This window comes from Ipomoea nil, unplaced genomic scaffold (genome assembly GCF_001879475.1).
Source record: "Ipomoea nil cultivar Tokyo-kokei standard unplaced genomic scaffold, Asagao_1.1 scaffold2036, whole genome shotgun sequence".
In the NCBI taxonomy this organism is placed as follows: domain Eukaryota; kingdom Viridiplantae; phylum Streptophyta; class Magnoliopsida; order Solanales; family Convolvulaceae; genus Ipomoea; species Ipomoea nil.
Genome location: NW_017618464.1, coordinates 1,482,864 through 1,495,899, shown reverse-complemented (window position 1 = coordinate 1,495,899; position 13,036 = coordinate 1,482,864). Strand labels below are relative to the sequence as shown.

The 13,036-nt window shown below is 34.7% G+C and overlaps 2 protein-coding genes across 3 annotated transcripts; both read left to right on the top strand.

Annotated features, from left to right (window-relative positions):
- The first annotated feature begins 3,791 nt into the window (after positions 1–3,791).
- LOC109147759 lies at positions 3,792–5,819 on the top strand. The gene is made up of 4 exons (XM_019295416.1): positions 3,792–3,889; positions 3,946–4,038; positions 4,175–4,295; positions 5,790–5,819. The coding sequence occupies exons 1-4, from the start codon at positions 3,792–3,794 to the stop codon at positions 5,817–5,819; spliced, it is 342 nt and encodes a 113-aa protein (XP_019150961.1).
- A 3,913-nt stretch (positions 5,820–9,732) lies between these two features.
- Positions 9,733–12,064, top strand: LOC109148244 (1-aminocyclopropane-1-carboxylate synthase-like). 2 transcript variants are annotated; one of them, XM_019296118.1, is made up of 5 exons: positions 9,733–10,052; positions 10,147–10,278; positions 10,369–10,529; positions 10,631–11,634; positions 11,726–12,064. In XM_019296118.1, exons 1-4 carry the CDS (start codon positions 9,879–9,881, stop codon positions 11,628–11,630), a joined length of 1,467 nt encoding a protein of 488 aa, XP_019151663.1. In that variant the 5' UTR covers positions 9,733–9,878; the 3' UTR covers positions 11,631–11,634; positions 11,726–12,064. The 2 variants fall into 2 exon arrangements, with proteins under 2 accessions (XP_019151663.1, XP_019151662.1); XM_019296117.1 differs by having other exon boundaries at positions 10,631–12,063.
- Positions 12,065–13,036: the final 972 nt, after the last annotated feature.

The following is a 13,036-nucleotide window of genomic DNA, read 5'->3' as shown; positions in this document are numbered from 1 at the left end:
TCAAGGGACATAATAAAGTATCTCTTATTATAATGTCCAAAAATAATATAACTTAAGTACAGAAATAACAAAAAATTGAACATATTGTGCACAAATTTAAAATAGACCATCATGGACCAATGGTTCACACAATATTGTGGACCACTACCCACAAACTAAACATGGAAAATAATTTTTGCATACCTTAACTTCTAACTATTTCAGACCAAGCCCATTGCTATCCAAAAAATAAAAGCCCATTCTACCACAACAGATCATACCAGGCTTATTTTAACAATTAGAAATTAAAAGCCCAAACCCGGCCCACTATGTGTTTGCATAACTTCACTTCCAAATCGGGTATTCTACACTTAGGTGGCATTTCTTGAACCCTCATCTCCGCAACCTTCTTAGAGCTAGCATCTAGAGAACACTACCCACCCTTATCTCTCACAATGTTCAGACAAACCCACCGCAATTCCGATACTCCAAGCCAAGAGTCTGCCATTCCAGTTTGTAGATCTTCGTTAATTCGTAGAAGATCTCAAAATGACTGGAACTGTTCATCCAAGCTAAGAGTAGATTACCCACAGTAATGAAACACAAATTACAGATCCGCGGTGTGGTTGTGAGAGGATCTATGGTAGTATTCTCCGATCTGCGTTTTTATAGTCGGATGGCAGTTTTTTGAAGGTTACAACGGTGATCGATGATCTAGATCTTCACGGCATACCTATTCCACTATATCCGATCTAAGGTCTGTAAGCTTTAACACCCTAATTTATTTCGTATTTGATTATAGATTAAAGCTAATTTTGTTTGGTAATTGTAGATATAGAACACTGTAGACACCGTACACAGTTCATGGACATAGATGGAAATTACAGTATATTTTTTCGCAATCCAATGAAAGATAAGTGATTTAGTGGATTATTTGCTACCAAGTATGTGTTTCAGATTATATACTAACAACATTGCGCTGCTGAAATGACAGATTTGCAGGTTTTCTTTGTATATCTAAACTACAAAGGTTGGAAGCTAAGCATTCTTGAATCTCTAAGATTTGGTAAAAAACAGGGATATTTATGCAATTAACTGAGACAGTCAGGTAAAGTATAAACTACAGTTTGAATATGTGTTTATGGTACCTTTATTGTCGATCATGTGCTTCCTTTTGCTTCCAATTATTGTAGACTTCACTATTTTCCTCATGTTTGAGTTGATATTTTGTATGTTCCACTCTGTTGTTGGTATTTGGTTTCCAATACAAATACTTGGATTCAAATAGGTTATGGTGTTATATGGTTTATTGCCTTTAAGATTGCACTTTAATAGGAATGATTAAAAGCAATGATATGACTCTTCATTTTTTATTGGAAACCAACAAATGAAAGTAGTTTTTATAGAATTTAATATACATGTTCCCCTGGCTTTAAGTTTGTGTTTATTTTTCTATAGAATTTAATATACATGTTCCCCTGGCTTTAAGTTTGTGTTTATTTTTCTATATAAATTGTGACTAACAGTTTTTTTAAGTGTGTGGCAAATGATGAATTAACACTTCTGATGCCAATCCATTTCAACTACAACTTAGTGGCTTTTCAGTCTATAAACTTTACATGGCTCTTAGTTTAACAAATAGCCATTTCGTTTATTCTCTGCCAATGTGGTAACAACTTACAGGATTAAAGAGTATAGTAAATAAAGGGCTATTTGTTTCATCCATATTCTCTGCCAATGTTTCATCCAAGCATCATTTTTTTAGGACTAAGTTTGTTTTATTTGTTATTTGTTTATTCTATTTTGTGACAGAATTTTTGTTTTTATGTGTTCACAATTGATGAAGTTACATTTTTCATCGAATTGTTTATAGATTTTTTGAATTGGTTGAGGAGAATTACCTGAACATGATTGGTGATTACTGATCGAAACATGAGTAGTTCTTTGTCCTTAAACTTAGCTTTTGTGTTCTAAGTTTAAAATAGAGTAATTTATTCAATATTCAATTACATATGTAGTGTATTGCAAACAATTTTATTCCTACATGGCGTATTTAGGGTTCATTATAAATAGGCATTATATGTAATTATGTACTTTTACAGCAGCAGTTTCATTTTTTAATGTAAGCAATTCCTCAGTCTCAACCAAATTTTAAATATCCCTGTTTATGATTTTTCAATACACATGAATATTTTTTTTCTTTAATTCACCTCTAATTTGTAGATTAAACATAGTTCTATTTTAAATGTAGTTACAATAATGTAAACTAAATTATACTTACCACATTATTCTTAAAAAATCATTTATTTTTGGTTACTGTATTTTCAAAACTCCACTGAATACAAATTTCCAGTGCACAATTTGAACTTAACCTATATATGTGGAACTTTTATCACCAAAATTGTGCACACAGTTCAAATTAGTCCATTTTGAATTAGAGTATGTCAAATGATGTTTTTTATGAAAATCTGTTATTATCATAGCAGCTTAATTGTGGTCTTTAAGTCAGGAAGTGTTTTATTATCTATGTGAGGTGTTACTGTGTTAACAAAATGTCCTAAGTGTTTTACCACATTTTTTAAGTGTTTTAAAATAGACATGGGTGTTTTAACAACAATCTTTATTTAAAGATGCAGAATACTCCCATAAATTAAGACTGTTTGCTTATACTTTTTTGATGCCTAAATGATTGCTTGATATACTAACAGTGCTTGCAGGGCTCTTTTTTATAACTGATTGTCAATATTGAAAGCTAAATCTGCATATTTAGCATTGTAATTACATACAGTCCTAATTACATTACATAGAGTCCTAATTACACTACATAGAACCCTAATTAAATTACATGAGTGTTTGGGTGACTTGTGTTTTCTGCCTTGTTGTCTACAGTTTTCTTCCTTGGTGACTTGTGTTTTCTTCCTTGGTGACTTGTGCTTTCTTCCTTGGTGACTTGTGTTTTCTTCCTTGGTTACTTGTCCTGCATACAGTTTAATATATAGAACAGTATAGGGTAATAAGCAGATAATTAGAAGTGTTTAGGATAAGTCCTAGGTATAGGTAAATATAACAGTTCCAAACAGTCCAAACATAGATTCAAATTAAAAGTAAATTGTTCAGGGCACACTGGTGCAATTAAACTGGCCAAATGTTTGTCTTCAAAATAGGAACAACCACAAAAATGTGGTAACAGTTTGTCATTTAAAGGATCTCTTAAATCTTCTCTTGCTTAACAGCAACTGTTTTGCCCTTCTTGCAAGAGGAGGAGAATTGGTCCATAAGAGATCGCTTAACACCATCAGCCTCTAAAGTTTCATGGTCTAGGCTTTGAGACTGTTGCATAGGTAATGGGCTGTTGACCTCATTCCCTCCATTTGAAGCTTCCTGTATATTAAAATAAGCTTAAATGTAAAATATGTCAAAGTAAGTTAAGAAATGAGATTAGTTATTTGACTTTAGTAGAATAGAAAACAAAACCTGATCAGACTCATCTTCTTCCTCCTCGTCCTCATCTATCATTCTTGATATCAAGTCCTTGTCTTGTTCTTCAATGAGTTTAGAACAGTATGCTGACACCAAGGCTTCATCCCTTAGAACTTTCATAACAGTGTATGCTGCATTAGATCCCTTCATGTACTCCAATTTTAATGATATCTTGAATACCATTCTCATTCCGACTAATGATTCCAACTCTTTTGGGATGTCACAAACCTAACATTAAGAAAATGTAATATTAAAAAAGAAACTAAAAAAAGGTCTATATGGATGTGTCAATTAAGCGACAGTTTTTTACCTTATTATACTTTGTGTACAGAATGTGTGCCGGGATACCAACCAATTCAGAACACTCCCTATCCCATAATAGGAACGGAGCGTCTCCAAGACCTTTATCTAGGACAATCACTCTTACACGGTACCTGGCCATACCCTGTTTGTATTTCTTATCACAACTTGTACATTCAAGATCAGTCCCATCATTAAAAAGTTTCCTGTTACATCCCGGGGACATGCAAGATATGTACATCCATCCAAAAGAACCGTCAATTGCAACAATTTCAGCAGGTACATAAAATTCACCATTCTGCAATTGTATATAGATTCCTTTGTTACTATTTCTTATGTAATGTAATCTATGTTATTAAATCTATACAGACTACATTGATTACAAATAGGGACTAACCTTTGTCTTTTTCAATAGCTCCTTGACTGTAGTTACAGTCAAGGCACCACTTGTAAAATCATCAATGCATGTGGATTGGGACAGCACTGTTGCAGTACTTATACTTCGTAAAGGACTGGTTGAAGCATTTAACCTACAGGTGAACACAAATTTTTATTCATGTGTAGTAGAATAGTTGATAAAATGTATAATTTAGGAAAAAAATCCAGGCACTTACTGAAACCTAAAATCAGCAAATTCTTGGAAAGATGCATTGAAATGGAGTTGGGTAGCATCATAGCAGCTAGTTATTCTGACTTCACCTAATTTTGCATGTTAGATGGCAATGAACTATGGAAATATATAAATAAATGAAAGAATAATACTGTATATTAACTTACCATTGACCACCTTTGCCCGACATAGCTGAAGAACCAGAATTAATGGTTCTTTAAGACCTGAATCATAGTATGGTAGCATGGCACCAACATGACTGTCCCACACAGTGCACTGCAAGAAATTACCCCTATAGCAAAGTGTGTTAGACAAAATATAATCTCTGGAAATATAGGTACCAATTTTTTAAATTGAAACTTACTCATTATCAGCCATTTTGAAGTCTAGGAGTTTGGCTGGTCTACCCCCTATTATTTTGTCTACAGGAGCATGGATCTCTACAACTCTGCCTATTAAATCTATTTCATCACAAAATAGAAGAATAAAACTTCTTGAAATAAAAACAGCTTAGACAGTATACAACATGAGCAGAATTCAAAAAGTCTTGAAGTAGAAACATCTTACACAGTAGACAAAATGAGCAAAATTAAAAACAGCTTACTTACCAAACAGCACCTTGTCATTCACCTGAGTAGGGTCTTTCAAAGAGTCAAAACTTTTAAGCTGGAACATCTTAGTAGGGAAACCTTTGGATTTTATGGCCTTTACCTGAGTCTTAGAGTTTAGCCTGATCATATATTTGTGATCACAAGTTTTGTACATATAATAATGGGTGAAAACAACAAAATTTTTGACTGAATACAGCTTCCCTTCTTGGAAAACATTGTTGTATTTTTTGACATCATTACTTTGGAGGTTCAAATGGATGAAAGAGCCCTGCAACATTAGCATAAGATTAACCTTAAACAGTGTAGACAAAAAAACTGTATAGACTCTAGATTTAGAGTAAGAATAACCTTAAGCAGTCTAGATAAAAAACAGTATATACTCTAGATTTTGGTGAAAAATAAATCTCTGTAAAAGAGACTATAAATCTATTTATAGTGCATGTATTAATCTAGAGCATATAACTGAGTAGAGCAAAGGCATTAAAAATCAACACAAGCTTTGAATAATAGAACAAAAACCTACCATAAGGAAATCCATTATTGCTAGAGACATGTAAATACGTGGCGGTATATCTATCTACAGTGAACAGAAGAATACAATATCAAAAAGGGAAGATCATACCTCTGCATCACAAAACAAAACTTCTCGACTCTTAATCTCTATAGAGCCTTTTTCATAGATTTCGTAACACCGCACACATTTTACTCTGATTGCTTTCTCCCTATCAAGAGGACCAATATCCTTCACAGCTACATACATTGGCATGGTTATCTTGCAAATAATTTGTTTCTTTTTCTCTGGTTCACAGGTGATACGAACTGAAGCAAATGTGGAATAGGTAGTGGAGGTCTCCATAGTGATCGGTTTATATAGAATGGAGAACTGCAATTCAAAATCTATGATGTGTCTTGGAACTATGAATGTAAGCGGGCGACCTTACAGTTTCCAAACGCATGGGGATCAGACATTAGATCATTGAGTTTCTTTATTATAATTGTATTTATATTGATTTTATCTAGATTTGAGATGTATATTTTCGAAGTAGTGTTTAATCTAAACAGTCTCTTTAGAAGTCTGTAATTAATAGAATTCTATTTAAATTCTATTAAAATTGCTTTATTGTGGTTGATATTAACAAAAAAGTAGGCGGCATAATTAATGATCACGCGTTAAGCATTAGTTAACAGCATTTAGTTTCGACCTTAATCTCTTATATACAAAGTGACGTCGTTTGCTTTGAGCGGGAATTTTTTTGGGTAGAAAGTTGTTGCTTTATTATAATAAGAGATAAGAGATGGGGTATTCGAAACCCATAGTAGTGTTCTAAAAAACTATCAACCAAACAACAAGAATCACTTTCATACCCATTCCTATGGGCAAAACCCACCAACCAAACACACCCTTAATGTTACCTTGTGCCAAAAATTAGGAATGAGAAGCACACTAAGGGTGTGTTTGGTTGGTGGGTTTTACCCATAGGAATGAGTATGAAAGTGATTGTTGTTGTTTGGTTGATAGGTTTTAGAACACTACTATGGGTTTCGAATACCCCATCAATTGAAAAACTCATACCCAAATACAATAAGGGTTTCATTCTCAAATACTATTATTAGTAACCATTCTCATTCCACCCTACTACCAAACATGTTAAATATTTTCACCAAAATCCATTACCAGTACCAAGTATTTGATACTCATTCCAATTCTGATTCCTATGTGCGAACCAAACACACCCTAAATAAAGATTTGACATTAGACAACGTATTGATTATGCACGCGTTACGTTTTCTGCTTCTTCTTTTGACATTTTGTGGTTATCTCCCAAATTAAAGTCACCTTCTCAGTCAGAGCAGACACAGGATGTTCGGCGCAACGAGTTTCATCTTGATCTTTTGAATTTATTATTGACTATTGATTTAGAGTTTTTTTTTTTTTTGAAAGTTACTGGCTCATTTACATTGTAGTATCTGTTCATATACTTTCTCAACCTACTGAAACACAAAGAACCAATAATGCCTCCACTGAGGCTCGAACTTATAATCTTCCAAATGGAAGTCCAACCCGGATACCATTGGACCACATAGTCCTGGTGATACTTTATCTTTGATTGCAATTTCAAATTTAGTTTCAGACTATTATTTTTGTTATTTAATATTTTAAACTATTATTTTTGGACACTTTTAGTATTTCTTTGACTTTTTTTATTTTTAGTAAAGATATTTTTATGTTTTCATATTTTTCTTTTGTTATTTTTCCGATTTCAACCAGTTTAATTAATTTAGAACTTTAGATAACCTTTAATTTTTAGTAATTATATTTTTCAACTGGTTTAGTAACCAATATATAACAAAACTATAACCAATATGGTTGGTGTAGTGGTTTAGCACCTTATTCCTTAAGCATAAGGTTAGGGGTTCGATCCCCACCCATGTGAATGGAGCAAACCACTTAACCAGTGTGATTGTGCTGACAGTAAGAACTAACATATATAAGAGGACTGTGTTAGACACGGTTAGACACTCGTATTTTTACCACTAACTATATATAAGAGGACTGTGTTAGACACTCGTATTTTTACCACTAACAGACAACCACACTCTACCATAGAGGATTGTGTTAGACACTCGTATTTTTACCACTAACAGACAACCACACTCTACCATAGAAGATTAAAGATTAAAACATTTTGCCACATTATTGTTTAGTGAGTAATAATTTTAGGAATACTTAACATTTTTCCAAATGTAATTACTAAAACTTCAAACAATTACAATCTAAATAAAGGAGATCGATCAAACACCATCTGAATAGGGATGGCAAATTCAGATGGCAATTCGCCCGGCCTATTCTAGATATGGATCCTTACTCCCGGTTACGACGGAAACAGGGATGAAAAAAATTTTAGAGAACGGTGACGGAGACTAGGACAGGGAATGTATGTAATTTCATGTCAGAAACGGGAACGGAGACAGGGATACCTCTCCTTGCCCCATTCTGTCACCGAATAATTATTATAAATAATATATATATATATATATATATATATATATATATATATATATATATATATATATATATATATATATATATATATATATATATAATTTTTTAAATTAAGACTTCGGTTTTTAGATTTTGAAATTAAAAATTACACTAATTTAAGATTTTGATTAAGAGTTGTCCGGGGACGGAGAATCCCTGTTGGCTATTCCCATCTATTTTCACACGGGGACGGAAATGCGGACTATTTGCAATTCCTCGTCAGTAATGGGAATGGGGACAGGGACGGAACGGTGTCGGGATTTCGGGGTCGGGGACTGGAGTATACTCCCCACCCCTGCCCCGTTGCCATCCCTACGTCTGAACAAAGAGACAATAAAATAGAGTATATTTCACTTTTTCTTTTCAACTATAATAGTACTTGTACTTTAAATTCGGATTTTTAAAAATACTTTATTTGCGTCTAAACTATAAACTATATCAGGTCTTGTTCGAGTACAAATAAAATAAAATGGGAATAAAGGTCAAATAGGTCATCAAACTGCACCCAATAATGCAATTAGACCATCAAACTTTAAAAAGCTACAATTGGATCCCTGAACTAACAAATTCTATTCAATTAGTCCAATTTGTAGGTTTTTCAGGTTGTTAGCAAGTCACCCCTAATTTAAAATATTTTTTAAAAAATATTATTTAAAATTTAAATTAAAAAAAAAAAAAGAAGAAGAAGATATCGTCTCCGCCGGAGACGAAGAAACCTTCTTCGTCTCCGGCCATGGAGACGGAGTTAACTTCTTCGTCTCTGGTCGGAGATGAAGAAGGTTCCTTCGTCTCCGGCCAGAGACGAAGAAGTTATCTTCGTCTCCATGGCGAGAGACGAAGAAACTCTTCGTCTTCATGGCCGGAGACGAAGAGTCTCTTCGTCTCCGGTCATAGAGACGAAGATTACTTCTTCGCCTCCGGCTATGGAGACGAAGATAACTTTTCTTCGTCTCCAGCCAGAGACGAAGAAACCTTCTTCGCCTCCGGCGGAGTCGATCTGGTTTTTTTTTTTTTTTTAATTATTAATATTAAATAATTATTTTAAATAATAATTAAAAAATATATTTTGAAAAGGGGTGATCTGCTAACGACTTGAAAACCTTACAAATTGGACTAATTGAATAGAATTGGTTAGTTCAGGGACTCAATTGTAACTTTTTAAAGTTTGGTGGCCTAATTGCATTATTGGGTGGAGTTCGATGGTCTTATTCCAATAAAATGAGATCAAACTGAAGGTGTCAATCGCTGCTTTAGTCAGGACACATGTAAATACTAATTAATTGTACGTTATTCTGTGTACCATCTCAATCTTGTATTGTGAATTTGGTCTAAAAATTATATATTAATTAAAATCATATAATATGTTGACAACATGTACATATTTTGAATGTCATTTTATACTAAAATCTACGATATAAGGTAGACCCTGGTCCATGGTATAATTTGTATGGAAATAACAGATCATAGATCAAACACCACAGAGCAGGGCAATTGGAAGTATTAGGGGACTGGGAAACATTACAGAACGACATTAAAAACTGATGAGAACTGGGAAACATCAAACATGGGGGGACCATCCTGCCATCCATATACGTATTCATATTTTGTAAACGTCTACATATCAGCTACCGTATCTTCTAATTGCTGTACAGAACACAATTTCGGAGTTCATAGAAACTTCATCACTCATAAACACCTCTATATAAAGCCCTCTGATCTATATTCCATCATTCATCCACACAGACTACCTTGTAAACCACAAACTAAAAACATTATTCTCTCGTCCAAAAGCATATAAATTAGGCCTCCTTCTTATACACAAAAAGTTCACTTCAATTCTTTGAAGATCATATATATGGATTTGAAGTCGATGAGACAGCAGACACAAATCTTGTCCAAAATTGCTACCAACGATGGACACGGAGAAAACTCGGCCTACTTTGATGGTTGGAAGGCTTATGATAATAACCCTTTCCATCCCAAACATAATCCTCAGGGTGTTATCCAGATGGGCTTAGCAGAAAACCAGGTAACTTTCATTTCATTTATTAATTAATTTATTTTCAACCCGAAATGGAATGAAGATCGATGTTCATATATATGCTTAATTTGGTGTTTTGCAGCTCTGCTTTGATTTGATTAAGAACTGGGTATTGAATAACCCCAAAGCCTCCATTTGTACGCCCCAAGGGGCAGAAGAGTTCAAAGATATTGCTATTTATCAAGACTACCATGGATTGCCGGAATTCAGAACTGTAAGGATCGGATCATCATATTTCATGCTGGGTTTTTAATTCATCTGTTTATCATAAATTCTGAAAATATATATGATTAATTTACTGCAGGCTGTGGCAAGATTCATGGAGAAAGTGAGGGGAGACACAGTGAAATTTGATCCGGATAGGATCGTTATGAGCGGAGGTGCCACCGGAGCTCATGAAATACTGGCCTTCTGTTTGGTGGATCCCGGCGAAGCATTTTTAGTCCCAACTCCATATTATCCAGGGTAATTCAGCTTTTCATTTCATTTCATTAATATTAATAATAATTATGAATTCTTGGATTAAAGCTTGCTAATTAAGATTGGGCAATGTTATGTTTTTCCAGATTTGATAGAGATTTGAGGTGGAGAACAGGGGTACAGCTTTACCCAGTAGTGTGTGAGAGTTCAAATGACTTCAAAGTCACCAGAACTGCACTGGAATCTGCATATAAGAAGGCTCAAGAAGACAACATCAGAGTCAAAGGATTGCTCATAAACAACCCTTCAAATCCACTCGGCACTGTTTTAGACCGGGACACGTTACACGACATCGTGCGCTTTGTCAACGACAAAAACATTCACCTAGTATGCGACGAAATCTACGCCGCCACGGTCTTCAGCCAGCCGGAATTCATCAGCATTGCCCAGATAATCCAGGAAGTCCAGTGCAATCCTGACCGTATACACATCGTGTATAGTCTTTCCAAGGATTTGGGATTCCCAGGATTCAGAGTCGGGATAATCTACTCCTACAACGACGCAGTGGTGAGCTGCGCCAGAAAAATGTCCAGTTTCGGGTTAGTTTCAACGCAGACACAACACCTGATTGCTGCAATGCTATCAGACAAAGAATTCGTGGAAAATTTCATTCTTGAAAGCTCGGAGAGGCTAAGGAAGAGGCACGAGAGCTTCACGCGAGGACTAGCCCAAGTGGGGATAGAAACTCTGAAGAGCAACGGCGGGCTGTTTGTGTGGATGAACTTGAGAAACCTCCTTAAGGAACCAACTTTTGCCGCAGAATTGGAGCTGTGGAAGATGATTATCAATGAAATGAAGCTGAATGTGTCCCCTGGATGTTCATTCCATTGCCAGGAAGCGGGTTGGTTTCGAGTGTGTTTTGCCAATATGGACGATGAAACCATGAGGGTGGCTCTGATGAGGATCAGAACCTCTGTGCTTCAGTGGAAGGGCATGGAGGCAGCTGCAGCAGCATCTGCAAAGAAGCAGAAACAGTGCAGAAGGAATTTGAAGGTCAGCTTGTCCTTTCGGCGAGGATTGGAGGATTGCATGATTTCTTCCCCTCACTCTCCAATGAATTCACCATTGGTTCAAGCAACCAATTAATCAGGTGCGAACCCACCGTAACTTGCGAATTATTGATGTATTGCACTGCAACTACTACGTGATTACACCATAACAGCTACCAGACATGCCTGTAGGACTTTTGCAATGCAATCGAATCCAGTGCAGCACAATCATATAGTATTATGGTGCAATCCTTCAGTAGTTCGCAGGTTCGCAGGGTGAGTTCGCACCTAATTATCCATTATAAATAAATTGGCCGTCTTTGAAGATAGGATTTAAGTATAAGTTATAGCCAACTTGCTTTTCGCCATTTGTGGGTTGCAAAAAAAATGATGTAAGATAACTGATGTTTTTTTTTTTCTGGTCTTAGCTTCCTTGTTGGTTGGTGATGATAGGGAATAAAGATGTAATGTAAGGCACGAAATTGTCAATGTTTTAAGAAATAGAAAAACTTTCTTTTTCGATCTTTGTATTTTAGTGTCTGCAAAATTAAATAACATCAATGACTTGAGTTTACTTACTACACATTAAGATGGTGATTTGTCAATTTATTATTGGTTGGATCGGATGGCAAATTAAGTTAAAAATGAGCGGATCATTTTCATAAATAGTATAAAGTTTTATTTATTTTCAATCATTAGACATACTAGATCAATCTTCTAGATTAGTTTTTACGTCCATACCTCCTCACCTTATCCGGACTATATATATAATTCTTTGTGTTTCAGTAGGTTGAGAAAGTAGTTATGAACAGATACTACATTGTAATAGAGTCAGTAGCATTCAAAAAAAAATATTATCTCTTATTCATGATTTACTGATCTAAAATAAAATCGTAAACGATTAAATATATACATCTAAAATTATAAGGCAATCATATCTCTGCAATACTCTCTCACTTTCAAAAGTAGATCTCACTTCCAAATCATCAAATTTGTAAGTTCTTTCCTATTTTCTCTACATCCCTACAATATTCTCTCACTTTCAAAAGTGAGAGAATATTATAAATATAATAATAAATTAATAATAAAATAACAAATAAAAATAACCAAAGACCTTGTGGTTGAGGGACATAGCTGTGGCTCTCTCAAATGAGATGTCTCAAGTTTGAACCCCAGTGTGGGGGCATTGACCAATCGTTATGCTATGGACCCGTGTCCAGCATACATTGTGGACACGGTAACGGTGCCGTTAGTGACACTGTTATCTTCCACCATTTTTTTTAAAAATTTCAGACCGCTTCATTATAGGAGCATATGTTCATAATTTTATCACTATATGTTCATAATGTCAGAGCTCTGTGTTCATAATTTCATAACTGTACTTCATACTTCCATAACTGTACATTCATAATTCTGTAACTGTACATTCATAATTCAATAACTGTAAATTCATAATTTTTGAAGCTCTATGTTCATAATTTTATCACTGTATGTTCATAATGT